Below are 27,891 nucleotides of genomic sequence, written 5' to 3' on the forward strand. Positions count from 1 at the left end.
GTGTGTGTGTGTGTGTGTGTGTGTTTTTCAGGTCCAGCTGCTAGTGTCAGAGCAGGATGTAGAGAACTACAAGCAGATCAAGGCCGACTTGGACCAGCTGCGTCTGACTGTTGAGAAGTCAGAGCTGTGGGTGGAGAAGACTGGAGTCTACAGCATTGAGGAACTGGTGGTCAGGCAGGGCAATGAACCAAACATGGAGGTGCCGTACCATTTAAAAGCAGCATCTAAAAGCAAAGTTTCACGTTTACGATTTTAGCACAACATTTACAGCTCTACAGGAAGTTACTATGTTTGTCTTTAATGTCCCATCAGTCATTCTGCTGCACTTTAAACAACTTCTTTGTTGTTTTTGTTCTGTTGGACAAAACTGTGCCAATTGTTTTGTTAGTTTAGTACATATAGAAATAATGAATTATATTGTCAAACTGAACAGAAAAATGCAGCAAGTAATTTTGTATTTAACACACATGTAACGTAATGTTTTTAAATCATTATTGTAATTGTAACTCAGTGATAAAGATCAGTGCTGGCACACTTCTCTCTACTCTTTAATGCCTAAGGTCAGGATGTAGAGCTTGTGGCATACTACAAAAGATAAAACTGGAGAAAAAACCTTTGGGGTGAATACAGCTTTAGTTAGTTGTGTCATTAACCTAAACCTGTTCACTTTTCTGGATTAAACAGTTTCTAAGTAGATAGAGAAAGTAAGTGTCTGGTCTTTCTCCATGTGTATTTTTTGCCAGGAGGTTGTTCTGAGCCCAGTGCAGGATGGAGATAATAAACCTCAGATTGACAGTAACAAGGCAAACAACTATAACATAGTCAAAGAGGTGAGCTGCACGTCTTTATTTCCAGGCTACACTTGTGAAATGTCTTCTTCACTGTTGTGTGTCTAGAAAATATTTCTGTGTCTCCTCCTCAGATCCTATTGCGGCTCAGTAAACTGTGTTATCCCAGTAAGAAGAGTCGAGTGCAGCAGCAGAGGCTGCTGAAGAACATGGGAGCCCATACTGTGGTGCTGGATCTGCTGCAGATTCCCTATGAGACGGTGGGTAATGGACGCAACATCCAACTGAATGACTGATTAAACCTGTTTATGACACAGTTTCCTGGATGACTTTCTGTTTGACTCTCTAATCATCTTTACTTTCATTTGTTTGTTTCTGTTCTTCCACAGAGTGATGAGAAGATGAATGAGATCATGACCCTGGCACATACGTTTCTGCAGAACTTTTGCAGAGCAAACCCACAGAATCAAGTTCTGCTACATAAACACCTGAACCTCTTCCTCACTCCAGGGGTGTGTTAATATGACCTCGCTTTACTTGTATCTGTACAGTTTTATTTGTTTCTTTTTTATACAAATGACTCAATATACAGTTTTGTAAAGGTTTTCTAAAAGAATCATGACTCCTGTTTTTCACCAGTTGCTAGAAGCTGAGACGATGCGTCACATCTTTATGAACAACTACCACCTGTGCAATGAGATCAGCGACCGTGTGGTCCATCATTTTGTCCACTGCATCGAAACACACGGGAGACATGTTCAGTACCTCAAGTTCTTGCAAACCATTGTGAAAGCCGATGGGAAGTACGTGAAGAAATGTCAGGACAAAGTCATGACAGAGGTGAGAATTTTATTTTCAGTTTACACTGTACAGAATGGACATTGGTCATGGTTTTGTTAAGGTCAAATAATGCACAAGGAAAGAATGTTTAATTAGTATAATGGAAAGTCTGATGTTATCCTAGTTCACACAGATCCAGTCCCCATTGCCTTAGGTCTCCTTAAGCTTTAACAATGTTATTTCAGTCACAACACTGTGTCAGATTTACCCATCTATTAAAGATATACATACATTTTTGTTTGGCGGTGACTCCATGAATGATACTCCAAAACAGCAAAACTGTGACTCGAGTTAATGTTGATCTTCTGTTTGTGTGTCTAGCTGGTGAACGGTGGTGAGGACGTACTGGTCTTCTACAACGACCGCTCGTCCTTCTCAGTGCTGCTGCAGATGATGGGCTCTCAGAGGGAGCGGACTGATGAAGATGGAGCTCTGGCGTATCACAACACACTTGTGGAGCTGCTGGCTGCCTGCACCGAGGGCAAGAACGTCTACACTGAGCTCAAATGCAACTCTCTGCTACCACTGGATGACATCGTCAAAGTCGTCACTGACATTAACTGTATATCAGAGGTAGTTCCCACAAAGTTTTACGAGAAAATATTGATATAGATTGAGCAGATTTGTTATGTTTAACAGATAAATTGTATATTTTCTGTCAAAACTGTTTTGGCTGCTCGTTAACACTGTATCTGTTATCTGGAAGTGATCAGGGGTTCTTATTATTTCGTCACCCAGGTGAAAACTGCCTACGTGAACTTTGTGAATCACTGCTACGTGGACACAGAGGTAGAAATGAAGGAGATCTACACCTCCTCCCACATCTGGAGGCTCTTTGACAACTTCCTTGTGGACATGTCCAGTGTAAGGCTCTGTCAGATCGAAAGGTCACACACACACACACACACACCTCTTATTCTCTCCTAATGGGCCAGTGTATGTGTCAAGATACACGACGGCTCACTTATAGGATGAATCTGTTTACACACTGCAGGTGCAGAGAAAATTATACGTGACAATGAGATGTGATGTGATGATGAGCTTGTTCAGAACTTTTCTTCTACTTTATTTACTGTATTTAAGGTGTGCAACACAACCACGGACCGTAACCATGCAGATCTGGCCCTGGAGAAGTACGTGACAGAGACAGTGATGGCAATTGTCAAGGGTTTCTTCAGCTCACCTTTCTCTGTCAACCACTCCAACCTGCAGGTATCGTTTTCAGTCTCTAACAAGCAGGTGAAATGTGCCTCAGTGCAGATATGTGCTCACTTAGGGCATATCCAACTACTTTACCAACTTCTGGCTGCTTTACATAAAAAATATTTAACAGCAGAATACCTCCTTTACTGCACTTTCGCTTGGGACCTTTTCATCGCAGATATTCGAATCTAGAACAGCTGCTTGAGGTGTTTTATGCAATATGTATTTATGTTTCCCAGTATTGAAGTGTTCCCACTGGTTCTCACTTTCTCTGCACTTATGCCCTTTAAAAAAAACAGTACCCCCTTCTCTCTCTTCTCTGTTTCTACAGACAAACCAGTCTGTCTTTATCAAGCTTCTACAGTCTTCGTTCAGGATATACAACTGCACCTGGATCAGCTCAGCTCAGAAGGCTAATATTGAGAGCTGTATAAAAACACTGGCTGACGTGGGTGAGTGTTGCTTCTCTGCTGTCCAGCCTTGATGAAGAGGAGCATTGTTTTAAATTTAAAGTATATTTTTAGAATGTGAAATAATATGCAATAGTAAATATTGATTGGGCTGCATTTCTACAAGCATTTCTAATCAGAGAAGGGTTGTTTTTAACATCTTTTATTTACAAATTGATATCACAGTACACTAATTATGTGCTACAGAGTACCTTTTTACCACTGAGAAGCTCTATTGATCAGCTGGGTTTCATGTGCCTGCGCTGTATTTGCTGTTTAACCAAAAACCTACACAGACATTTAACTTTACATATTTTTTTCTCCAGCTAAGGCTCGGGCCATCGCCATCCCAGTCGACCTGGACAGTCAGGTCAACACTTTGTCTCTCAAGGTCCATAGCAACATGGTGCAGCGGGCAGCGAAAGACTGGAGGATCTCTGCCCGCACGCGACCTCGCAAGGAGCCGCTGGGTGTCCCTGACTACAAGAACATCATTGAGAAGCTGCAGGTGCACTTTCTTTACTTTCTTTACACTTTACAAGACATGCTCGTAAAGTGTTAAATTTTAGGCAAATGAAAAATTTACGTTATGATGGTGCTAGATTAAATATTAAGCGATCTCTAATGTTATTACAATTTATCCTGAGGGGGAGATGAATGATGAAAACTTCAAGGCAATACAGCCAATATTAGTGGAGATATTTAAGTCTGGGCCAAAGTGGTGGACTGATCCAAGATGTAGACTTTGAAGGCTTTATGTATTTATGTTCATCAGCATTATCAGCCTCTGGGATAGCATTTATTAATTTATGTGTGTCTGTCTGTGATACAGGGGGTTGTTTCCTGTCTGGAGGAGCAGTTCAGTCCGAAGGTTCAGTCAGAGTTTTCTGTGCTGGTAGATGTTCTTCACAGCCCTGAGCTGCTGTTTCCAGAGGCCGCTCGGTTACGCTGTGAGAGTGGAGCTTTCATGTCCAAGTAAGATGGCTGTCCATAATCCATGTAAAGAACAAAGAGCACATCACCCACTTCTGAAGGCCCAGAAGCCACATTTTAAAGCAACAGTCTGGCTACAGGGCAGACTGCACCACACCAGCATGGCTGATGTGGTGCATTGAGGTTAAATGAGTTTGAATCTAACGGTGAAAAATATGTTAAGAAAAACTGTGAATTGATCGTATCCCTGGCAGTGGACTAATATGTAAGGTGTTTATAATATAATATACATAATAAAAAAAATATATAGTTTACATTATCAAACCTCCAGAGGTGCAGTTTCTCCACTGTTTCTGTCCGACCTCTGTGGAGAACAGAAAGGGACATTTCACCCGTGGTGATCAATAAAGCATTGCTTTGTTTTGTGAGCCAGAGACTGCATTAGCGGGAAATAGCTGTAAATGATACAGCATGCCTCTTTGTCCCTCTGCCAGACTAATCAAACACACCAAGAAGCTTATGGACAAAGAGGAAAAGCTGTGCATCAAGATCCTGCAGACACTCAGAGAGATGCTTGACAAAAAGGAATGCTTTCAGGAATCTGTAAGTACTTGACCTGTAATGATTCATCACCTTGAGAAAAAGACATCAGGTTTCTATAAGAAAATGGTTGTCGTGCCTCATACACACTGTTGCTTTTAAAGACACATTAATTCGATGAAAATATCTAAAAATGTTCTGTGCATTTATCCCTGTCAACATGTGCCAGCAGTGCCGTACCCCTATCAGCAGTGCAGTGTACTCCTTGTTTTCTCCCAGGTCTGTCGGCCCAGAGCCCAGACTCCCCTCATCAGTATGCTGTGGGCTTTTCTATGTTACATAAGACAGGGAGGCACTTGAGGACACACTCACACTGAGAGGGGGAATAGGAAGGAGGAAGGAAGGGAGGGGGGGGGGGGGGCAAGCACTGAACAAACAAATCACTACTGCAGTGAGTGAGTCGGGGGCACAGGAGCCTGTGCCCTGCTGCACCCCCTCTCAGCCAGAGGCCTGGAAAGTGAATGACAAGAATTGGTGTAGGAGACTTAAGGAGGTGGCTGCATGTGCGTGTTTGTGTTTGTGTGCACACACAAGTGAGGGAGCCAAGTACAAAAGTCAGGTCTGTCAACTTGTAGGTTTTAGGAGTGTTTGGTCCGGCAGTGTGATGACAGAAGGCGTCACTGTGAAATTCACTCTGAATGTGCTGCTCCAATCCACTCCAAGACTTCATGAAGTGTTTGTAAATACAGCAACTCCAAAGAATCGTCCATTGTTTTGCATTATTTGGAGCTCGATGTATTGTACTTTACACTCTCCCTATGTAAACTATGGGAAAGCATATGTTACTGTCCTCTGCCGTGTGGGATTTCATACAAATATGATTATTTTTAGCTCACAATGTCATCCTACCAAGGGCTGTTGTTGTAGCACCAGAGCACGACTTATTAAAATAGAACGTGCGTATGTGTCTTCATTGTCTCTTTCGGCGTAATTGCATTAGTAACACTGTAAGGATTGCCTTTCTCAATATAGTGCATGGCAACCACTGTCACTTACAGCTGCTTGAGGACTCACAGATTTGTTTTACGTTTTTGTGTTGGACTCTTGTGTCTGTCAGCCGAGCTGTTTTGTTTTTTGTTTGTTTTTAAAAGGCAAATGATTCAACAGTTGTGTGGAACGAGATCTAAAGAATTTAAAGTGGAAAAACAGTCACTGTTCAAAAGCAGCTTGGCGCATTCGAGAAGCCAGACAGTTTGGTAACGATATGTGAAATGTCAGTTTGTGTAGGTGTGCGTGAGTGTGCTCAAGCATGTATTTGTGGCCTCTCTGTCATATCCATGCAGCCCTGAGTGTGGAGCTGCAGCCTCACTGCACGAGAGAGAGGAGGGGGGGGAGAAGAAAACGATTGATGGAAATAATGAGAGAGGGAGAGACAGACAGACAAAACCAGAAGGAGAGAGAGAGAGAGAGTGACAGCATAGGCAGCAGAGGTTGGTGGCTCCCCTGGGGTGCAATGAGTGGGTGGAGGAGAGTGAGAGAAAGGGAGGGAGGGAAGGAGGGAGGGAGGGAGGCAGGCAGCCATGTGAGGAGCCATGTGAGTGGAAGGGAAAAAAAAAAGTGGGCAGCGGCTGCAGGGTGAGGGATTGGAGAGAAGCAGAGTCTGCTCAGTCCATGAGGAGACAGGGCAGGAGGTGCGCTTACGTAACAGCCTGCAGTGGCTGAGCCAGCGTCACGTGGACCATCACGTTCTCCCTCCCTCCCTCCCTCCCTCCCTCCCTCCCTCCCTCCCGCTTTCCCTCCCGCCCTCCCTCCCCCTCCTTCCCTCTCTCCCTCCCTGCCTCCCTCCCTCTCTCCCTCCCTCCTTCCCTCTCTCCCTCCCTCCTTCCCTTCCCTCTCTCCCTCCTTACACTCACTCTTCTGTCCGCTTGCTGCCTCTCTCTCCCTCCTTTGCTCCCTCCATGCTTTGTCTCAGTCTATCACGTTCTGTCTGCCGCCCAAGTTATTTTCTATTCCTGCTTCCCTCTCGTCCCACTCAGGCCCTGCTATGCATTTGCCTAGGTCATGCCAGGAGGGCTGGTGGGGCACGATCTGCAGTCATAGTGCATAGATGTGTTGGCTCTTAATGCTGCACTTCAGCAAAACTGCCTTGTTTTGGCTGTCAGATGAGGACCGCTTCATAAATGTTTGTGCTCCCACTTGCCCTGCAGATGTCGATGGTGAAAATAGACTTGGAAAAAGTGTTTGATGCACACTGATACTTTCTTCAAACATGACACAACAGTAAAGTTGAATAAAATGACATTGTAGACTTGTATTTAATTTCTTTTCTTTGTTTTTTAAAGGATAAAGCTGGCATTATTTTCTACTTTTTTTTTTATTCTAAAGAAATCCATTGAAAACCCATAGCCAATAATCTGTTGGTATTCCGCTTCTGAGTCGTTTGTTGCGACTGAACACGTAAATCTGACGATCTGAAAGATGCATCACAAGTATGTAGTAATTATCTAAAACATCTGGGCGCTGTAGTATTTAACGTCACTCAACAAAGAGTTCACTTTGTGCCAGTGAATACTAAATGACTTAAAATATATGACAGTGCTCACGTTCATTGTAATGCAGGACCATAATGGCCTGTCCAACAGTCTGGCTCATTTATGTGTTTACAATACTTTTTGGACAACAATGACAGTCTGTTAACAGAGGAAGATATACTGTATAAGCCTTTGGCTAAACAGACAATAGTTGCTAATAGGATCAGTATATTGTTGGTTTTAGCCCTTTTATGGGATTTGTTGACAATAAGAACAATATAAAATATCTGTATCCTTTAACACAATTACAACTGACAGCAACTTTGGATGATTATTTTAATGTGTGTATTTTAGAGGTTATTCCTTTGAATAGATTCATGCTTATGTATGGTGTCATATGTATGTATATGTAAGCATGTCCTCTTGTTTACAGAGGACTTAAAAAGCCAGTTATGTAATATTAAACCAATCTCACACGCTTTCTCTTTCCTCCCTCTCTTTCACACTCATCCCTGTCATTCACACGTTGTCTGTCTTTCTGACCGTCTGTCTCTCCCTGTCTCCCTCTTTCTTTCTTGCTTGCCAAGTTTCACACCACCTGCCCAAGGCAAAGCAGATTTACAGATTACCACCCTCTCGATGCTAAGCGCATCACACGAACGCATGTAGACGGAAAGCCTCTATCAGGCACACACACACACACACACACACACACACACACACACACACACACACACACACACACACACTCTCCAAAGCGTGCAGTGCCACACTGGCTGTCCCTGGGTGAGCTCATCCTGCAGGGTTTTTCCCTGTTTGTTTGTCTACTGATGGGGGTCATGGTGGACCATAGCTCAAGTTTTCTAAATTGAGCAAGGTCAGGCAGGCAAGGCAAGGCAGGCAGGCAGAAAGCCATATGACCTCCTGGGTACCTCGTTCAGATTGACCTTTGACTGAATTCAGGCTGACACAGCATGCTGAGTCAAGTCAGAAAGTTAGAGGTCGAAAATGTTCATACAAAATATGGACTCTCAATGCCTTTTTATATAATATCAAAAAAGTATAACTATATATGTGGAAATCTATTTCGAATATGCAGTTTGTTTTACTACCTGAATTTGTGCTAAAGAGGTTGTCCTTCCTTCTTCTTGTCCTCACTCCCCTCAATCTATCTGTCAGGTGTCTGTTAGGCGAGCTTTATGCTTTGGTTACCATGGTGATGAGGGATTAGCACATGTTGTCTGTCTGGTCTGACCGTGACTGGGCACAGGAAGTCAGAAGTCTGCGTATGCTGTGTAGAAATGCCTTCAGACCTGGAACACTATTTCATGCTCTCGAGGAGGGAGACATCTTGTAAAAAAAACACTTGCCCTGCAACAACTAACCTCAAAAAAGAAACAAAACAATTTTCTTAACTATAGAGAAATGTGATCATTTGAAAAAAAATGACTTGATACATTTTTATGACGCAAAATCTAGCCACTACAAAAAAATTGTCAAACCTAAAAAATTGTTTTAAAAATGGCTTAGATTCTTCAGGTAAGCAATGAATTGTTAGAAATTCAAGTTGAAGATGCTTAAAACTAGACTGTCAAGTGCATTAGTCAGACTTTTTCCTGTCAGCTCCAGCAGAATAATAGCTTCAGTACCTTACTATGACAAATCAATGCAATGAAAAAAGCCACATATTCTTGCACATTCGGTGCTCGACAACTTTTATTCTTTTGTTGTGAAAGAAAATTAACTATTCTCAAATAAGCTTCTTTCCTGAATGTCATTTTTTTCAGTGTGTGAAAATGTTGAGGCCATGTGGTCAGAGTCTCATGCATGTGAAGGCCACTATGAATGAGATTAATTGTCATTGTGAACAGTGTTTCGACATAGTTCATAGTTTGTTATTCGAATCTGATTGCATGCGAGTTAGGTCACTTGTGCTCAGAGGCACATGACAGGCGAGAGGATGAATGATATGAATTGCAATTTTGTTTTCTGAATGATTGCTTCGAGCTTCCAATTTTGGTAATGCACACAGCTGCACGTAACCTTTTGTTACAGTAACTCACGTGAAAATAGTGTTCACACCTTTAGCTGTAAAACGCTTTAGCTAAATGCTACTAATCCTTATGTTACAAACCACAGTGTTTTACTCTGGTGTTGACCTGACATTTTCACAAAATTAAAGGCAGGGGATCAAAAGCATTATTATCCCTCGAGGGACATGAATGTCTAGATGTCAAATTTCATTTTTATTTATTTTACTTTTACTTAACAGTAAATCCCTTTGAGATCCAAAATCTTTTTGCCAAACATAACCTGACCAGGGTAGTAGTCATAAAAACTCACAAACATAAATCTAATGCAGCATACACAACATAATATACAATATCCGTGATTAACAGTGGCACAGCTATTTAAACCCAGTGACCTCTTAAGAAAAGCAACCACATACCTGACATTATGATGTCCCTAAATTCAACAATGGATACAAGTGTGTTTAATAGATCATTTTGTAAAAGTATTTCATGTCCAACGGTGCAGAGTAGGAAAAGGCAGTTTTCCCCAGATCTGTCAGAACCCAGGATACATTCAAAGCAAGCACTAGGAGGAGCATAGCTAAAAACTACCAGAGCTGAAACAGAGAAGGGAACAGACATAGGCTGAAAGGTTTATCCCAAAAATGGCTTTGTAGATGTAAATCATGGCAATTAATGCAACAGTTTTTGACACCGTCACTCAAAACCATAAACCTCATGGTGGCAACGTAGATATCAGTCAGTTAAGAACTATAAATGTGTATACATTGTGGTATCAATTAATCTAGTAGGTGTTGAGATATTTTACAGAATAAATGGAAACTTTGATCTGCTGGAAGCGCTAGATGAAAAGTCAGGGGATTATCAAAGTCATACGGACTAATGCCCTGAGATCCATGAATGTTTGTACCATATTTAATGATGATCCATTTCATTTCTGTTGAATTCTTCCATAGCTGGATCCAAGTGGTGGAACGACTGACTGTCAGAAAGACCAGCAACATAAAGCCAGAGAAAAAATATTATTTTAAGTTCTTCTTAATATATCCACTTTAAATGCTTGAGCTGTAGTGGAGCCAAAACAGACCTTACTTGCCAGCCAACTATTTGTCATCATCAACTTCTGAATAAACACAATCAGTGCTTAATGATGATAGAGAATAACACGTATACTTCCACAGTGAACCCACCAGTTAACAGTAAGGCCTTTGCTGAGCAGACCGTTTAGTGCTTGTTTACGCTGCTGGTCTTGTATTTCCCTGAATCAGTATCACCAATTGCTCTCACATGTGGGCTTAATTTGTTTTGCTGATGTGCTTGTTTGTTGGGTAAAAGCATTTCATGTGCTGTGGAATTGCAACTTAAAGACGCTGTAAATGGCAGCACGTGATGCTCGTGTCTTTTGCAGGATTCCATCAGATGCACGTAACATCTGTAGACTTTAGTCTCTCTCTTCAAAGCTGCAGATCTACATGTACACGTTTCATATCATTCAGAAGGATCAGTGAAAAGCAAGCACATTTTAAGCCTAACTTGATTTAACATAGCCTAATGTAGCTTAGCACAGCCGAGCAATAAAGTGCCTTATCAATAATTCACCTTGTAATTAGCGGTAGCAGTATATAATGCTAATTCAAGCTGTTTATCCCCTCTGTATATAGAGGTTCTAGCCATAATTTTTGAAATCCCAAGGTCATGAGCCAACAAATTCTCAGAAAAAAGCAGATGACATGATCTGAGTATCATCAGTGGTAGCTCTAAAACTGCCTGTATCTCCACACATCGCTGTTTTTTCTGTCTATCTTCACATTCCTGCTGTGTTTGTACTAAAACAGCAGGATAATGTGACTGTGCGTGTCTTCCTTATTTTTGCTCCTATTCATGAAGTAAGTCCCATGGTGAGAAAACCTTGCAAAACACATTGATATGGATATGTATTATGTTACAGAAGGCCCCAACTTTAAGCTTTTCATTTTCCCTCAAGTTTCAAACCTTCTTTAGAGACAACCGAAGCTTTTATTAGATAACATGCAACTCACGCTTTTACTCTCTCTATACATGATCAGATTAAATTTCAGTTGGAGTTTTAGTCTCATGAGCTAAACCACAACAGCAACAGAAGGTGTTTCTGCAGGGAGTTTAATGTTGCTGCCTGATAGCAAAGTTGTTCGACTCACATGGCCAATAGGGGAAACTGTGCTGTATAACAGTTTACTTGAGAACTATTAGCAACCCATCCCCACCCCTCCAATCTCAACCTTTTTTTGGGGGGGGAAACGTTGTCCTTGTTTGTTGACTGAGTGTCTGCTACAGTCAGCCTTATCTGACCCTTCTGCAATTCGAGACTCTCCACCCATTCCTGGCACTGTCTGTCCTGGTTTTATAGCTAGTGCTGCCCTCCGCTGCCCGCGTGAGTTTTCAGACCACCTAAAGTAGCACAGGGCATGCTGTGTCTTTGTCTTTTTATCCATGCTTCTCTTGGGAGTAAGAGAGATCTGCAGATAGCTGAGCTGCGAGAAGTCTGGAGGCGGGGCGGGGCGTGTGTGTGTGTGTGTGTGTGTGTGTGTGTGTGTGTGTGTGTGTGTGTGTGTGTGTGTGTGTGTGTGTGTGTGTGTGTGTGCGCGCGCGTGCGCGTGAGAGAGAGAGAAGATGCCGGCGGAGGGGGGCGATCGGCAGCTCGTCCCCGGCTTGGACACCATAGCCGCAGTGTGGCGTGCCGGTGCACATTTTAAAACACCATGACTGTCTGCTCCTTGCTGGGTTTTATTTGTTCCTCTCCTCCTCCTCCTACACCCCCCCTCCACCTCCTCTTACTGCTTTCGGTTCTTCTACCTCTATTCCTATCTCTCCTTCTTTCTCGTGGCTCTTACATCACCTGACTGGAGTTTTTCTCGTCAATGCAGCAGCAAGCAGATGAGTCAGGCTGACTCTCCTCAACCGCCATCCTACCTCCCATCCCCTCCCCTCCCCTCCTCTCTCTCTCTCTCTCTCTCTCTCTCTCTCGCTCCCTCTCTCTCTCTCTCTCTCTCTCTCTCTCTCTCACTCTCACTCTCTCTGCAGATTTAGCCAGCAGACTGCATTGCCCGAAGTAGAGGCGACCAAGAGAAAAAAAAAACTGTCACCCTATCCCCTTTCACCTTCCCCCTGCTGGTATTTGAGAGCAGAAAAACCAACACGTCCTCTGTCAGAAAAGGGGAAATGTGAATTCAAACATGATTCAATCTGCAATCAGTCAAAGAGCGTGCATTGGGATGTGTTGCCTGTAGTCCTGAGTTTGGAGTTGCAGAGTGTGTCTGTGTATTTCTGTGTGGAGATGAGAGAAGCCGGCTCAATGGATCCTCACCTTCAGTTCAAAAAGCGTGCTGTGTGTGTGTGTGTGTGTGTGTGTGTGTGTGTGTTTGTGTTTGTGTGTCTCTGTGTGTGTGTCTGTGAGACGGCTCATCCAGACAGTGCAGGCAGACAAGTGTCTCTGCTGACTGCAGATGAGATGGAGTGTTTACTGACACAGGGAGCATCAGCTGCACGTGCTCCTCCACATCTTTGCTCTTCATTGCACTTAGTTTGGGAGTCTTTAGCTGGTCTGTACCTGGCCAGTCTTTTCGTGGTCAGGCATGGAGGTGCCTCATTTGTCTGATCGCTTATTGCTCTTGTTGTCCAAAGTATTGATGGTCTTTTTCTGGAGGGTGCAGTTTGAAACATAATATACCATCAAAAGTGACCATTATTTTTCTTTTGTTCCGCTTCAGTTTTAGCAGAGACTCCTGTGCTACATTACAGTTTTGCTACGTGCAAATTACTGTAAGAAGCAACTAGTGTAAACAACACCTTCAAAGGCACCTACACAAATGATAATTGCCAGTGCATCAGTCACAAACACTGCAAAATTATGGCATATGATAAAGAACAAATGTCAACATTTATGACTGTATGATTATTTTTATGATGTTAATCTGAGCATGAATTATTTTGCTCTAATCTGAGTCAAATAAAATGCCCATCACAGGTTCCCAGAGCCCCAGGTGATCTCTCGAGATTGCCTGTTTTGGTTGACCAATGATACAAAGCCAACAGATATTTAATCAATGATATAGTCACATTCTATTTCATAAACAACTGATTGTTGTTGTTGATTGAATGATTCATTATTGATGAAAATGACACCATAAACAGTTGATAAAGATTGACTAAATTGATTAATTGACTAATTGTTTAAGATCTAAGTTGCTCCACAACATCATAAACAGCCTAAAAAAAATCATTATCAACCTGGTTTAACACCTCGTCACCACTATTTGCATAAGCTTCATGAAAACTGTATCTCCTGGGAAGCTGTAGTACATTACGTATTTCAGGTAATTCGATGGCCACCTGCATCGCAGAGGAAGGCTGTTCGGCCTGCTAACATGTTTCCATGGAAAGCATAGGTGGGCCCCTTGCAGTCCATACATTTTTTTTTTTTTTTTTTTTTTTTTTGCTCCACCCTTCCATCAATCTATTTATCTGTCTTTTCATTTGTCCTTCCAGTTGGGGGATAAATAACGGTGATGATATCATCAAAACAAGGCCATTTTGTGTTGTTACGTTGCCATAGAAACGGATGCTACCACCCTTAGTATTCATACATTCTGTATATGCCATTCATCCATCCGTCCATCTGCCTATCCTTCACCCCCCTCCCACCCCCCGCCCCGTTGCACAATAAAAATAGGTAGTGACAAACACAATGAAAGTCATCCAGCTGTCAATCACTCGGACTTCGATTACACAACCACTGTAGGAGATTATCTCCGTGAATATCTTCATCTCATCCTTGTCAAATGTCACAAAAGACGCACAGATGTTTATTAGAGATGGAACGAAAATAAATGCAGTCCTTAAATAAACACGCTGCTAGAAGAAAACTGGTTTTGTGCAAGATATTATTTCCGACATATATATCAACCATTACACAAATGACTGCGTTCTGTACAGTCTCCCTCATTTTCACTTAAGTGTTTGTAGTGAAGGTGGCACATTTTGTACACACTGTACAGCTGTAAAGTTAAGTAAGACAGGGAAAGCTTGTCTTGATCTAAAAAAGTCTAAATAGAAAAAAGAAAACAGCTACGTAGAGGATTTCAGGAAAGACTTTTCTAATTATAAAACTCTTAAAATAACCTTTTCTAATCATTTATGATAGCTTCTCTCATAATACGTCCCAGCTGCAATCTCAGGTTTCCTCATAAATACTCAGTTAGGATCAAGTTATTGGACAACACTTTTGCTATCATACTCTCTAAAGCGCCAATTTCTTTGTTGATAAGATCATTGTGGTCCTGCAAGCCATTGCTCCCATCAAGACAGAAATCATGGCATGATGGCGATCTCTCCTATTAGGTGGAATGAAATGAAATCTGCTCGGCCCTCTAAGGGATGATTGGGTAGATTTCATACCAGTGTATACACACCTCACCACAAATGTTCTCTTGGATGGGACATTTGTTAACATTTGCCCTGAATTTTTATACCATTTTTATGGTTATGGCTTACAAAAAAATACAAGTTTCTAGACTGGCACTCTGTCAGGCTGTGATATGGATTTAACATTATGATTTCTGTCTCCACAGGGAAATGATTTAAGAAAGATTCTTCTCACACGCTACTTTGGAAATCAAAAGCTTCTCTCCAAGTGTGAGCTTGGGAGTGGAAACGGCTCATCTGGCGGCTTTGTCAAGCCGTCATCTGGAGGTACTGAGAACCCCAAATAAACCCAGCAGACACTGCAATAGCTACTCACTGCCGAGGAAACAACAGTAACTAACATGACAGCAATCTGTTTCTTAGGAGATGTTTGACAATCGCAGGCAGCCTTTGAATCTGGTTAAAGAGATTCCTAAAGCAACACATAAATATACATAAGTATTAGGTCCAGACAGTTGTGGAATATAGTAGATTAGAATATGAATATCCATAATGTGTGTAGTCGTATGGGTTTTATAAAATGTTTATATTAAATCTCTGCAGGAGGTTCTCCCATGCTGGACTCTGACAAGCCCGGCAGCAGTATGGTGGAGATCCAGTGTCTCTTGGACAACGTTGGGGCCTCAGAGCTGGTCATTGACCTCATTGTCAACACCAAGAATGACCGGGTGTTTGAGGAGAGCATCCTGCTGGGCATCGCTCTTCTCCAGGGTGGTAACACACAGACACAGGTGGGCTACACGGACGCTCATATCCCTTTTTCCCCTTCATGCTTTTGGTTATTTATGCTCATCACTGCTCTGTCTTCCATCCAGAACTCGTTTTACAACCAGTTGTACAAGCAGAAGAAGTCTGAGAGGTTCTTCAAGGTTTTCTATGACCGCATGCGTTTGGCCCAGCAGGAGATTCGAGCCACCGTGTCCGTCAACATGTTTGAACTCAGCTGCAGAAAAAGGGATGATGACAGTGACATCATCAGGTTCAAGAAAGGTACAGTTCAATAATGATGCATCTTGACTTTTCTGTATTCTATTTATTTAATTATGACCAACACATCATGGTTCCTTGGCTTAAGTCCCAAATATGGCAAGAAAATATTTGTTACCTGTGCCATCTGGAACATGCAGCAAACCTCTGTTAAACTGCCAAAACTAAGCTGCAAGTAAGTCAGTAAAATTCATTTAGAGTGAATAAACGTAATAATGTCAGAGGTACTTGGAGACGAGCATTTAAAAAGTGACATACTGAGTCATACAGGTCATGTCCTGGGCACAGCCAGGCATTGCCATAGAAACAGAGCTGGGGTGAGTTTAAAGTCACACACTCAATTAGGACTCGAAAATATTAATGGAGGTCCTGAAGTTCAGTTCGGCCTCAGGTTTAAAATGATAGTGACAGATAAATCCAGAGTGATCTTTGTTGCTCTGCTGACCTCTGTGCAGACTGTTGTTCCCTGCTCCTGCAGTCACATGTCAGAGGCCATGTGACGGCCCACATCACAAGCCTATCAAAAGGCCATTGTATCAAGATTGTGTGCTTTCATGCTGCAGAACCCCACTCAATAGTTGCCCTCTCGTCAAGGGGGTCTCTTGATTTTATTGTTTTTAATTTGTCACTTGCAAAATGGTAACCGTTATGTATATCATGTAAAATTGTGCACTTCTATCCTTTTGCAAAGACCCATCCTCTGCCAGTTGTTCCTGTACTGTGGAGTAATTAAACAGTGAACTGTGGTGTTTAATCCTCCATGCGTGATCCCTTGTAGGGAAAGACGCAAGGCTTCACATGAGGGAGGACATGCGAGGGCAGCTAAAGGACGCCTCCTCAGTCACCTCAAAGGCCTTCCGCGCATTCAAAAAGGAGCTGGACCCCGACCTTGAAGGACTCGGCCAGAACAGTGAGATAATCGAGGCGGAGGAGGCCTTAGAGGAAACTCAAATGAGCCCAGCCATCACCATAATGAAACCAATCCTACGTTACCTACAGCTGCTCTGTGAGAACCACAATTCAGACCTGCAGGTACAGGAACTCCTCGAGAACCTTCAAAGTCTAACCACTGCTACACGGACTGCTGATTGACTTCTGTTTTTCTGCTCTGACTCCAGAACTTTCTGCGCAATCAGAACAACAAGACTAACTACAATCTGGTGTGTGAGACTCTTCAGTTCCTGGACTGCATTTGCGGGAGCACCACTGGAGGCCTTGGGCTGCTGGGACTTTATATAAATAAGAGTAATGTGGATCTGGTTCGCCAAACCCTGGAAACCATTACTGAGTACTGCCAGGGACCCTGCCATGAAAACCAGGTGGGTGGATGACTGGAGAGTTGAGAACAGATACAAGGGTTAGCAGATAGTTAAGTAGCCAATATATTAATTTAATATCAATACAATGATATGAGAGTCTATATCAGTTGATTTTTTTTGTTTTTGTTTTTGTTTTTTGTTCTTTATTGGTGTTATGGCTTGACCCAAAGAATATTCATTATAGAAAGTGTAAAACATTTCATTTATGAGTTGTCAGACAAAAAAAATCCAGAAAAACTAAACTTGTTTGTTGTGATACAGGTCATTTGAATTGTGTAATTTCTTGCATTCAAAAATATGATTGATTGCTGTCAATTGTTATACAATGTACAACACACAGAGGTTTTATAATAATCAGCTTTTAATATAGTTTGTATACTATTTAAGTACAGAAACTTTTCCTCTTATGAATTATAATTATGTCCCATGTCCTCAACACTAACCACTGTATTTCCCTTGTTCCTTTCCAGACCTGTATAGCCAGGCATGAGTCAAATGGCATTGACATCATTATAGCACTGATTGTCAACTCCATCAACCCCCTCGGGAAGGATCGGCTGGACTTGGTGCTGGAGCTCAAGGTGAGCAGTAGGTGTTTGAGAAACCTGAGAGGCGTCCCGCCATAATGCACAGCCATTACCTTAAATATGCTTACAACTTGCTGTTTATAGTATTCATTATCTAAAGTGCTGGAGACTTGCAGCAAGATAACTGGAGGTAATTTGGTTAATTCCGGTGTTCAAAAGAGCAATATGGCAAATAAATTCGGTATGTTTTAGGCAATAGATGGAGCCGTATTTTTCTGTAGAGATGATCTGATGTTTAGTGCCTATATTTTGTGTTACAGCTCTTTAGTCAGATTACAACATTCAAATGGATTGATCTTGCTAAATCTGTTGAGTCATTAACTCCTTAATCCCTCAGCTATATAGTTTGCGTTTGATCAAAATATTAAAGCTCACTGGTGGAGTCTTGTGTTGTAGAACAACGCCTCCAAACTCCTGTTGGCTATCATGGAGAGCCGACATGACAGCGAGAACGCAGAGAAGATTCTCTACAAGATGAGACCCACCGAACTGGTACGTTTTGTTTAAACACATACATAGACCATACTTAGTTAGGTCCCATGTAAAGTCTGAGATTTTTCTTAACTGTTGTGCTTCAGGTGGATGTCATGAAGGAAGCCTACACGCAGGGTCTGGATAGTGAGGAGGACGAGGACAGTGCTGGAGACCTGATCAAACCCAAAGACGTCGGACACAACATTTACATCCTGGCCCACCAGGTAATGAAACATAGCCTGAGCTTGTATTTGTCTGTGACTGAGTCATTACAGCATTTCCTCTGTCTGACCGACCTCCTGCTGACCTCTTAGCCATGCACTGCAGGAGAGCTAAGTGATTGAAGACCGCTCCTCTGTGAATGAACTGCTCTGACAGTTTTCTAAAATTAGTTTTCATGATGTGACACTGGTTCTACAGACAGGTCGGGTTAAGGAGTTTGAGGCAGGTAATCTCTGCGCTACTAAATAAATTCGGTCTGTCTTGTCCAGGTTGTTGAGAATGAAGAACCGAAACAGGAGTATTGTTCCCCTGAGCAAGAAGTTGTGTTATATTGTGTCTCAGTCTTTGTCTACAGTTTATGTAAGTTGGAGAGGGCAGACCAGGCCCAGCATGTTTTCACTTCTGCCTCTTTAGAGTCAAGTGTCAGACAGGATATTTTTGTCTACCCATCAGACAAGTTTCACCATGATGAGGAAGGTTGTTTTTTTTTTCTTTTCTTTTTGGCCTGAGAAAAACACACAATGACTGATGACATAAACTTAGACATGAACTTCTCAAGTATGTTTTGAATATATTATCTTGGTATTTTATTTTCAGGGCAGTTGTATGAAATAAATAATGAGTCAATAAATTCATAGAAGTAAATGATTAAAAAGTCGACAATAGAAATGTGAAGAGTAAACAACTGTTAATATATTTTTTTGGCTGAAGGAGATTTCCATAAACTCTTTATATTTATTTTCCCTTTTCTACAATTACATACAGTAATTCAAATAAATAGATGAGTAAAACTTTTTTCCAAAAAATAAGCTAAAAACAAACAAAGAACAAAAAACATCCAAACTCAAAGTACAGTTTCGATTACATTCCGCTATTAGAAGCCGTCTTTTATTGTCACATGGGATTTGTTATATTATCCTTCTTTTGTATTGTACACAGTTAAGGTGAATGTCAGTCTCCCAGAGAAGCAGAAAAAATGGTCAGTCAAATGTACATAAAAAGAAAAACAGCGAAAAAGAGAAAAAGACTAAATTCTAAGCAAAACAAACAGCAATATCTGATATTATCAATCTATAATCACAGGGACTCTAAAACTATAACTTGGAAGAATGGTTATATACATACATGGTACATACTTATTTTCATGTCATGTGTTGTACTGGTTAAAACTGAATTAAACGATGTGTTTTCTTTATGTTTCTTAGTTGGCCAGACACAATAAGATCTTGCAGCAGAGCCTGAGGCCGGGGTCGGGGTTGGGGCTGGGGAGCGGGGTGGACCCAGAATATGAGGAGGATGATGCTCTTCATTACTATGCCAATCACACAGCTCAGATAGAGGTAAACATCATTATAATTCATCCTCACAAAGTCTAAAACTTTTTACAACAGTTCCTCTCTGCCATAAAAAAGGATACCTGAAACCTGTAATGCGGAATAATTTGTTGCCAGATTGTGCGTTGCGATCGCACCATGGAACAGATTGTGTTTCCAGTCCCTAATATCTGCGAGTACCTCACTGATGAGTCCAAGGTACGCGTTTTCACCACCACTGAGAGAGACGACCAAGGCAGCAAGGTCAACGACTTCTTCCAGCAGTTTGACAACCTCTACAATGAGATGAGATGGCAGAAGAAGATCCGTAGTAAGTCTTTACACTCTGAATCCAGTGCTTGGGAAATAATGATGGTGGCAGCGGAAGCAGGCTGCAGGATGGTAAATCATGAATACCATCCAAATAGTCTGGTTAATTTATTTCCACAGTAAATTGACAGGCCTTCAGTGTGTTCTGAACTTGTGTGCCCGTACTTAAGCCTTCTGTTATGTTTGCACAGAAAATAAAGCTATGTTCTGCCTGTCACGCCACATCTCTCTGTGGGGGAGCATCTCCTTCTACCTGGCCTGTCTGCTCAACATCGCTGTCGCTGTGTTCTACCCCTTTGGTGACGATGGAGATGAGGGTGAGAATTTTGTCATTTATATTTATATGCAAGTTGCACTGAAAAGGTAAAAAATAACATTTGTTTGAGATCAAATGTAGAGATAAGTTTACCACATAATAATCAATACAACCATGATCAAACCAATAACACAGTACTTGTTTTGCATTGTGTACAAGGCTCTGTAGGTTATTGTAGGGACAGCCCTCGGTGCTGAAATAAAATCGAATTAACTCACCAGAGAAAACAGAGAAGAAAAATAAAACCGCTTCATTTTAATTAAACACTTCCTTATCTCTTTAATTTAAATGCAAACACAGTCATTAGTAGTATTCAACAGGAATGATGAAAACATTTTATTATCTTAAGTTTTAAAGATGGAACATTGGCCAATACACACTTCATGGTCCATTTTTCACTAAATGTACTGTTTTCATTATCCACCATTTTTACACAGCTGATATGTTTTTTGGGAGTAGAAGTGCTGACTTTGTCTGGAGCCCAGCTTTACAGCAGACAGACTGGTAAATAATCGAGACATAACATCCAGTCCTTACACATCTGTCTTTAGACATTATGTGTCAGTATACTGCAGCATCCATTAAGTTAAACTGCTATTTGGTAGTGTTAACTTGTGCTGAAGCTGCAGCACAACGAACTTCAACACTGATGTTGATTCCAGACAAATTTTAAAAGATTTTTTTTATACTAATGAAATAATTAGTTATATACAGGTCTGTGTAATAGTGTTGCCCTTGGCCTGTACTAATTCCCAGCCTTTTCCATTAAAAATCGACTGACTTGGGCGACGCGATGGCCGATGGGTTGGGTGCTGCCACGTGCCCATTTGTCCTGAGTAATAAAATAAATACCCAAAACATAAATCCCTTTAAAATAAATCTATTGACTATTAAAACTACAAATTTATTGTGACCCAAGAGTGCAGTTTGTATTTATTTATTTTAAGTGAATAAACAGTTTGATAAGAGTATTTTATGGAGCTGTATAGTTACCATTAATTATCACTGTGTTGATGTTTAAAGATGGTTACCCTGTGTCACCTGAGGTCAATTTATTTAAAGGCCTGACACACCTACACTCCACCCACACCTGTGTTTTCCCTCATGTGCCTATCACACTTCTGTTCAGGACAATGTGGGAGTGTATTTTTTAATGAAATCCTCCTTACTCTCTGGTTGCACCTTTCGATGTGCGACAACTTGGACTTTAATCATGTTTATTGGTTCGTGGAGATTGCTGCCGTCATCGTATTCCCTGCGTGGCTCCACCCAGCTTTACCCTGAGATCTAATCAGACAGATTAAGACAAAACACCAGTGTGGGAGTGCAGAGGATTTAAGTAACATGTATTCCTTTTTCCTACATTCACACTTCATCTCTTTATGTGACGTTAATCTGCAGTGTTAGAAAACTTGACTTCAGCTTTAGTCAAATGTGAACCACATTGACACCCATATCAGTTACTCACTTTTTTGTACCCAATACACGTGAGCAAAATAAGGTTTGTTAGTGTTGCGGTGTGATGAAATGGTAAGACTTCCTGAAATATGCAGATATATGTGTTTTTTGTGGGGTACAGAAAACGTAAGTGTTATAATGTTTCCCTGAAATCCATCTTCCTCAATAAATCGTGTTGCAGTTTCCTAAAGAGTCTTGAGCTTCACTTTGTTGGCTTACTTTGTGAGCTGAAGAAGAGATGGCTGTTTTGACTGATGAGGTCCCTATGGACCTCTGTTTGACATTTTAAAGTGTTGCCTTTGACAGTGTGTGCTAACTTAAGCTCTTAGCTCAGGTGAATAATTCATTAGAGAAATGCCACATTTCAAAGCATTGATGTGTTGTCCCTTGTTCAACGGTGTATTCTTCTACCTAGGCATCTTGTCTCCTTTCTGGAATATCTCACTGTGGGTGGCATTGGGGGTCTTCACCCTCTTACTTCCAGTCTTACCCAAGCCGTGGGGCATCCTCTTCTTCCTGGTCTCCCTCATTGTGCGCGCCATCTACACTATGGGCCTCGGCCCTGCTCTGTTGTTGCTGGGCACTATCAATGTAAGTGATGGAAAAAATGTTGTTAAAGGACATTCCTGTTTGTGCCTTTTCATACATCAACTTTACACTTTTGTTTTTATCCCTGACATTTTTTCATTCTTTTTTCAGTTATTCAACAAGTTAGTCTTTCTTGTAAGTTTTGTGGGCAACCAGGGAACATTCACTCGAGGCTACAAAGCAGTTGTGATGGACATGCTCTTTATCTACCATTTGGGCTATGCCATCATCTGCGTCCTGGGCCTCTTTGTGCACGAGTTCTTCTACAGCTTTTTGGTAAGAAACCAGCTTTGCACTGGGACTGAATGATTACCAGTGCATCACTTAATTATTAATTTATTGTTTTGAATAATTTCTGATGTCTCTGATGCTGATATTTCTTCACAGCTGTTCGACCTGGTGATCCGAGAGGAGACGCTGCTCAACGTGATAAAGAGTGTGACGAGAAACGGACGCTCCATTATTCTGACAGCTGTTCTGGCCATCTTTCTTGTCTACTTTTTCTCCATCATCGGCTTCCTCTTCCTCAAGGACGACTTCCGCATGGAGGTTGACCGGCTTCCTGCACCAGGTCAGAACACATTAAACTTAAAAAACACTTCAAGGCATCACTGTTACCGGACCTCTTGTCTTAAACAGGTACATGATTGATCGATAAAGTGAGCATCAGTACAATGTAATGAACAGAATTATTCAAGCAGCCCATGTAATTGCAACGTCTCCCTTTCAAGCCCAGCTAGGGACATTCGTATGTATGTTGTCCTCTATGTCCCTTTATTTCCCTTGAGTCTGTACTGTATAAACAGACCAAAAATAGTTTTCCTCATTCTCCAGAGAGAAGTAAAGTTGTACTTTATACTTTCAGTTAATGTATTATATCTGTTATGCCCTGGCTACTCTTTTCCTGAATAGAACTGGAGTTAACCTCAAACATTTTAAACTTGTGCTATTTTACAACACTGTCATGAACATCTGTGTGTTGTTTGTGAGCTGTTTTTCTTTTTCTTGAACCTGTAAACAACTCAGATTGTACTTCCTAGAAACGAGTTTCAGACCTCAAGCGAAGAATACTGATACAGACTGGCAGAGGTGGCAGTTGATGGCTGTACACAAACTATTCAACATGTGGGACAGAAACGTCTGAACCATCAAGGATTTTAGACTCAAAATTAATTAATTAAACACTACGATAGTTGATTCATCATTTAAATGTATGTAAATTTATATGTAAACCTTTTTTTTTTTGCTTTTTTGCTTTACAATTTCTTCGTAAAAATGGTCAAATCAGTGTTTGCACATATACAATTTCTACATAAAAAAAAAAAAATTGTACAACATGTACAGTATCTTGTATATACAAACCCATACATATATTTTGAAAACACTCTGGAGAGTGTGGGTGTGTTAATGAGCTCCGGCACCGACGGTCAGGAGGACATCCTGCCAGCACATGTTGCACCTGTTGCATAACCTGGTGGCCGCACCATCCTGTGTTTTGCTGAATAGAGCGCAGCAGACACAGCAGAACAGTGGTGGGTTATATAACCAGCTGGGCTCACGCCTGTCTGTATGTTAGCTGAGAGCTGAGTTGAGATACAGCTGGAGCTCCATAAAGGCTGAGGGGCACCCTGTCCACACTGTTTCCACCGTGGGGTTGTGACCCCTGCATCGCTCCTCAGACCCCCCTGTACCAAACTCTGTTCATCTTCCTCTTCCGCATGTCACTCTGTGCTCCAGACTGTCAGGGAGGAGGGCCCCTTTGGTGACACTCTGGCCCAGGTTTACAGTTCTCCTTCTGCCTGTCTGCCTGTCTGCCTGAGCTGATCACACGCAGGCAATACAGCTCCTCTGCTGCTCAGGGCTTTGCCGATGTGCAAATGATTTGTTCCGATTTTTTTCAGCAACACTTCACCGCCCACCCAGCAGCTGCTGCCTCAGTTTACATAATGTTTGACTATATCTTTCTTGCTGATTTTACCGTTGCTGATTAGAATTAGCGTGAAGACATTTTTATGCAGGAGCACAATTTAATCATCATCTCTCATTGAAATTTTCAGTGCTGTTAGCATTAGCCAAAAACACATTAAATCCCATTTTGCTCTTCTTTTTTTTTTTTTTTTTTTTTTTTTTTTTTTTTTTTTTAAAGGAAAAAGGGATTTATTGAGCAACAGTGGAGTTTCAGACTCATGTTTGAAAGACAGCTGCCCTATTTCAACATCAAAATCAGTTCCTGGTAAGTTTTATGGTAAAATTAGATCAGCATATGTTTCCCATAATGAAAGTCACTGTTGAGTGGACATGTTTTAAGATTTTGTGGTTTGACCGGGGTTGTGGGTGTGTATGTATGTGACCTTTCTGGCAGTAGTTGGTTCCTGAAAGGTTACTCACACACAAACACACACACTGAGGCACGCAAACAGTCATGCATTGTTACACACAGATACACACTGAGGCGTGCACACAAAGAAACTTGATGAGGCAGAGGGGGTGACTCACACACCTGTTTGTTCTCGTGTGTCTCCATGGATCACCTGCACTATAGGGGCACACACGTGATCTCGTCCACAACCTTCACCTCCTCTTTTTCCTCAGTACTCATGCTGTGCATGACTTTATTTATAAACAGTATATGTGCATTTTATATATTTTTTTCAGTTTATTCACACATTTGAGGGAGTGAAGGATGCGAAGATGTTTTATAATCAGTCATCCATCAGAGTCGGCTGAATGATAATTTTGTTCTGTCAGACTGTACCTGAATAAAATAAGGTTGTTGTTTTTTTCCTTAATTTGAGTTCTCTTAGTTCAGTTTTGTTTTATTCAGTTCAGTTAAATTCAGACTGACCTTATGAGAAAAAAAATTATCAAATGTTGTAATAGTGAAAACGTCCAGTTGAGTCTTTTATCTTTAAATCAGCAAAACATAGTGACGAAAAAGAAAAGCTCCTATTAAAAAAATAAATAAAGCTATATCCTATATGAAATGCTATACGGCTTTTAACTTTAAACAAAGGCTTTTAATTTGAAATGGATACAGGAAGTCATGGCATTTAGCTGACCAGTAGTGCAGCTTTATCCCTCACTCTTTCAGTGACAGACATCTGCATTTATAGGGCCCCTCTACAAAACACAAGTGTTGTATATTTAGCTGGAACACATGTAGATATTTAGCAGCCAATACTGCATCTTTACCCTTTATAATATATTCCTTTAATAATAAATTCTCTTTTCATTGTAATAGTGTCTGTGGGACTCTGTCTGTTTTTGCCATTCACATGTTGTTCTCTGTCTGTGTCTTGTCTTAGATGAAGATGACGGGATAGAACGGGTGTGCGACACTCTGCTCATGTGTATAATCACTGTGTTGAACCAGGGACTGCGTAATGGAGGAGGTGTGGGAGACATTCTCAGGAGACCCTCCAAAGACGTAGGACAACTTTGAAATGAACAAATTGAATAGTCTGTTTTCTTAATAGAGCATTTTTTCTATACACGACGGTCATTTGAATTGACATGAACTATATGAAAATTGTATTTGTGTTGTGTGCTCTGTTTAAGATGAAAATATAACAACTGTATATATGGTTAAGTTACAGTTAATCATGTTCTCCGTATTGTACCTGTAACCTCTCCAAACAGGAGCCTCTGTTTGCGGCCCGAGTGGTTTACGACCTTCTCTTCTTCTTCGTCGTCATCATTATTGTTCTTAACCTCATCTTTGGAGTAATCATTGACACGTTTGCGGACTTAAGGAGTGAGAAACAGAGGAAGGAGGAGATCCTCAAAACCACCTGTTTCATCTGTGGTGTGTACAGCTATGTGATCGCATGAAAATGATAGAATAAACGGTATATTTGGAAGAATTTACAGTTAATTGAAATAATGTCTTGCAGGGTTGGAAAGGGACAAGTTTGACAACAAGACGGTGTCCTTTGAGGAGCACATCAAATCCGAACACAGCATGTGGCACTACCTTTACTTCCTGGTCCTCGTGAGGGTGAAGGATCCGACCGAGTACACTGGACCTGAGAGCTACGTGGCCCAGATGATTGCAGTTAGTAGACCAAATACACACTACACACACAGGAAACAGTTTTACACTGTCTTTTTAAGGCAGTTTAATGCACCTTGAATGTTGCATCACACAAGCTGTTCTGCATTCAAAATACTGTTTTAGTTACAATTAGGGATGAGTATTGTTAGGATTTTATTGATACCAATACTGATAGTGATACCACTTATCGATAATACTCTCAAGAATTTGTTGCAAAAAACAAAGAAATGACATGTAAAGATGTGACAAGATTGAATGATTATTTGATTATCACTTCTTTGGCGGAAAAAAATAAAATGTCTTCTTTCTATACGGTTGAGGGATTTTAATGATACTGCTACTCTTACTTGTGCTGCTTATTGAGTCAATACTCTAATGATACTTTGATTGTTTCTTTTTTGTTTTTTTAAGAGAAAAAACACCACATCATGTACTGTATATAAATTAACATTTTTGAGTAGGAAACTGCAGCAGCATTGTTTTAAACAGGACTTTTTCTTTGACAGTATTTTTAGCGGCAGTAGTTTACCTGCTGCCCCCACATCACTTAATGATCCGCCCCTGCTCTGAGATGTTCTGGTACCAGTTCCAATTAATACCAAATTTTGGTACCCATCCCTAGTTACAATACGAGGTATATATTTGGTGTTTTTAAAGAGTACAACCGTGTGATGATTTCGGAATTTGAAACTGAACCATTTTTAAGATGGCACACAAGCACATAAACACACCCAAGCCCCTATTTATTATTCCAGGAACATATGGACAACAAACACATTCATTTCACCCCCTAATTCATATTTTGTTGGCAAGCTGTACCAAGCAGATGAGCATACAGATGTCTCAGTGTTGGAGTTCTTAAAGTTTTCTAGCCTTCCTTAGTAAGCAGACTTGCACAGTGTGCTACAGAAGCGTGATCCTCTACAGCAGACAAGCAATCGAAAAATGAGACCGAGCCTCCAGGCCTGTGCCAGGCATCCCAATTTATTCTCCTTCCCTTCACTGCTGGAGAGAGACGGGTCTCTGTGCTCAGGTAGTCGTCACTATGCTGAGCTCCTAACCTGCTGGGACACAGTATGGTTAAATAGTAATTAAACCCAGTCCAGCCTTATTATCATCAATGCACCAACTTGCTACACTGACACACAGACAAGAAGTTGAAGGATGTAAGGGCAACTTAAGGTGTTGCTGTTAGGTTAATGGATTCAAATGAAGCCTCGGAGCACAATGGCACATTTTGTGATTAACATTTGGCCGTGATGGGCATAAGAATGGTTGCATTGTAATGAGCAATTTGCATAACAAACAGGTGATAGGCATTGAATTAATATGCATCAGCAGGTCCTCCAACAGGTCGGGTCTCTGATGCTGGGCCAAGGTATTGCTGGGTGATGAGGAAATGATGAGTCAGGAGTTTATATTAACACCTCCTAATATGCTGCAGAGTGCAAACATACACAGGAGGG

The 27,891-nt window shown here is 41.3% G+C and overlaps 1 protein-coding gene across 2 annotated transcripts in view; it reads left to right on the plus strand.

Annotated features, from left to right (window-relative positions):
- Positions 1-27,891, plus strand: part of itpr2 (inositol 1,4,5-trisphosphate receptor, type 2) — a 55,541-nt gene that overhangs the window by 19,203 nt on the left and 8,447 nt on the right. The window contains exons 26-55 of one of the 2 annotated variants that reach the window (XM_069162430.1): positions 32-199; positions 744-830; positions 923-1,048; positions 1,178-1,300; positions 1,428-1,628; positions 1,950-2,201; positions 2,367-2,492; positions 2,712-2,840; positions 3,163-3,283; positions 3,607-3,788; positions 4,113-4,255; positions 4,708-4,816; positions 14,924-15,044; positions 15,321-15,508; positions 15,593-15,767; positions 16,543-16,796; positions 16,883-17,083; positions 17,554-17,664; positions 18,067-18,162; positions 18,249-18,368; positions 19,572-19,706; positions 19,818-20,010; positions 20,201-20,326; positions 22,199-22,374; positions 22,483-22,647; positions 22,759-22,942; positions 24,518-24,604; positions 25,677-25,798; positions 26,011-26,176; positions 26,265-26,425. In XM_069162430.1, coding sequence (XP_069018531.1) covers positions 32-199; positions 744-830; positions 923-1,048; positions 1,178-1,300; positions 1,428-1,628; positions 1,950-2,201; positions 2,367-2,492; positions 2,712-2,840; positions 3,163-3,283; positions 3,607-3,788; positions 4,113-4,255; positions 4,708-4,816; positions 14,924-15,044; positions 15,321-15,508; positions 15,593-15,767; positions 16,543-16,796; positions 16,883-17,083; positions 17,554-17,664; positions 18,067-18,162; positions 18,249-18,368; positions 19,572-19,706; positions 19,818-20,010; positions 20,201-20,326; positions 22,199-22,374; positions 22,483-22,647; positions 22,759-22,942; positions 24,518-24,604; positions 25,677-25,798; positions 26,011-26,176; positions 26,265-26,425 — 4,548 coding nt within the window. The remainder of the gene's footprint in view (positions 1-31; positions 200-743; positions 831-922; positions 1,049-1,177; positions 1,301-1,427; positions 1,629-1,949; positions 2,202-2,366; positions 2,493-2,711; positions 2,841-3,162; positions 3,284-3,606; positions 3,789-4,112; positions 4,256-4,707; positions 4,817-14,923; positions 15,045-15,320; positions 15,509-15,592; positions 15,768-16,542; positions 16,797-16,882; positions 17,084-17,553; positions 17,665-18,066; positions 18,163-18,248; positions 18,369-19,571; positions 19,707-19,817; positions 20,011-20,200; positions 20,327-22,198; positions 22,375-22,482; positions 22,648-22,758; positions 22,943-24,517; positions 24,605-25,676; positions 25,799-26,010; positions 26,177-26,264; positions 26,426-27,891) is intronic. The other variant, XM_069162431.1, reaches the window with a different exon arrangement.

The sequence above is a fragment of the Embiotoca jacksoni genome, unplaced genomic scaffold, assembly GCF_022577435.1.
Source record: "Embiotoca jacksoni isolate LCO1_2020_lvr unplaced genomic scaffold, fEmbJac1.0.p SCAF_3, whole genome shotgun sequence".
NCBI lineage: Eukaryota > Metazoa > Chordata > Actinopteri > Embiotocidae > Embiotoca > Embiotoca jacksoni.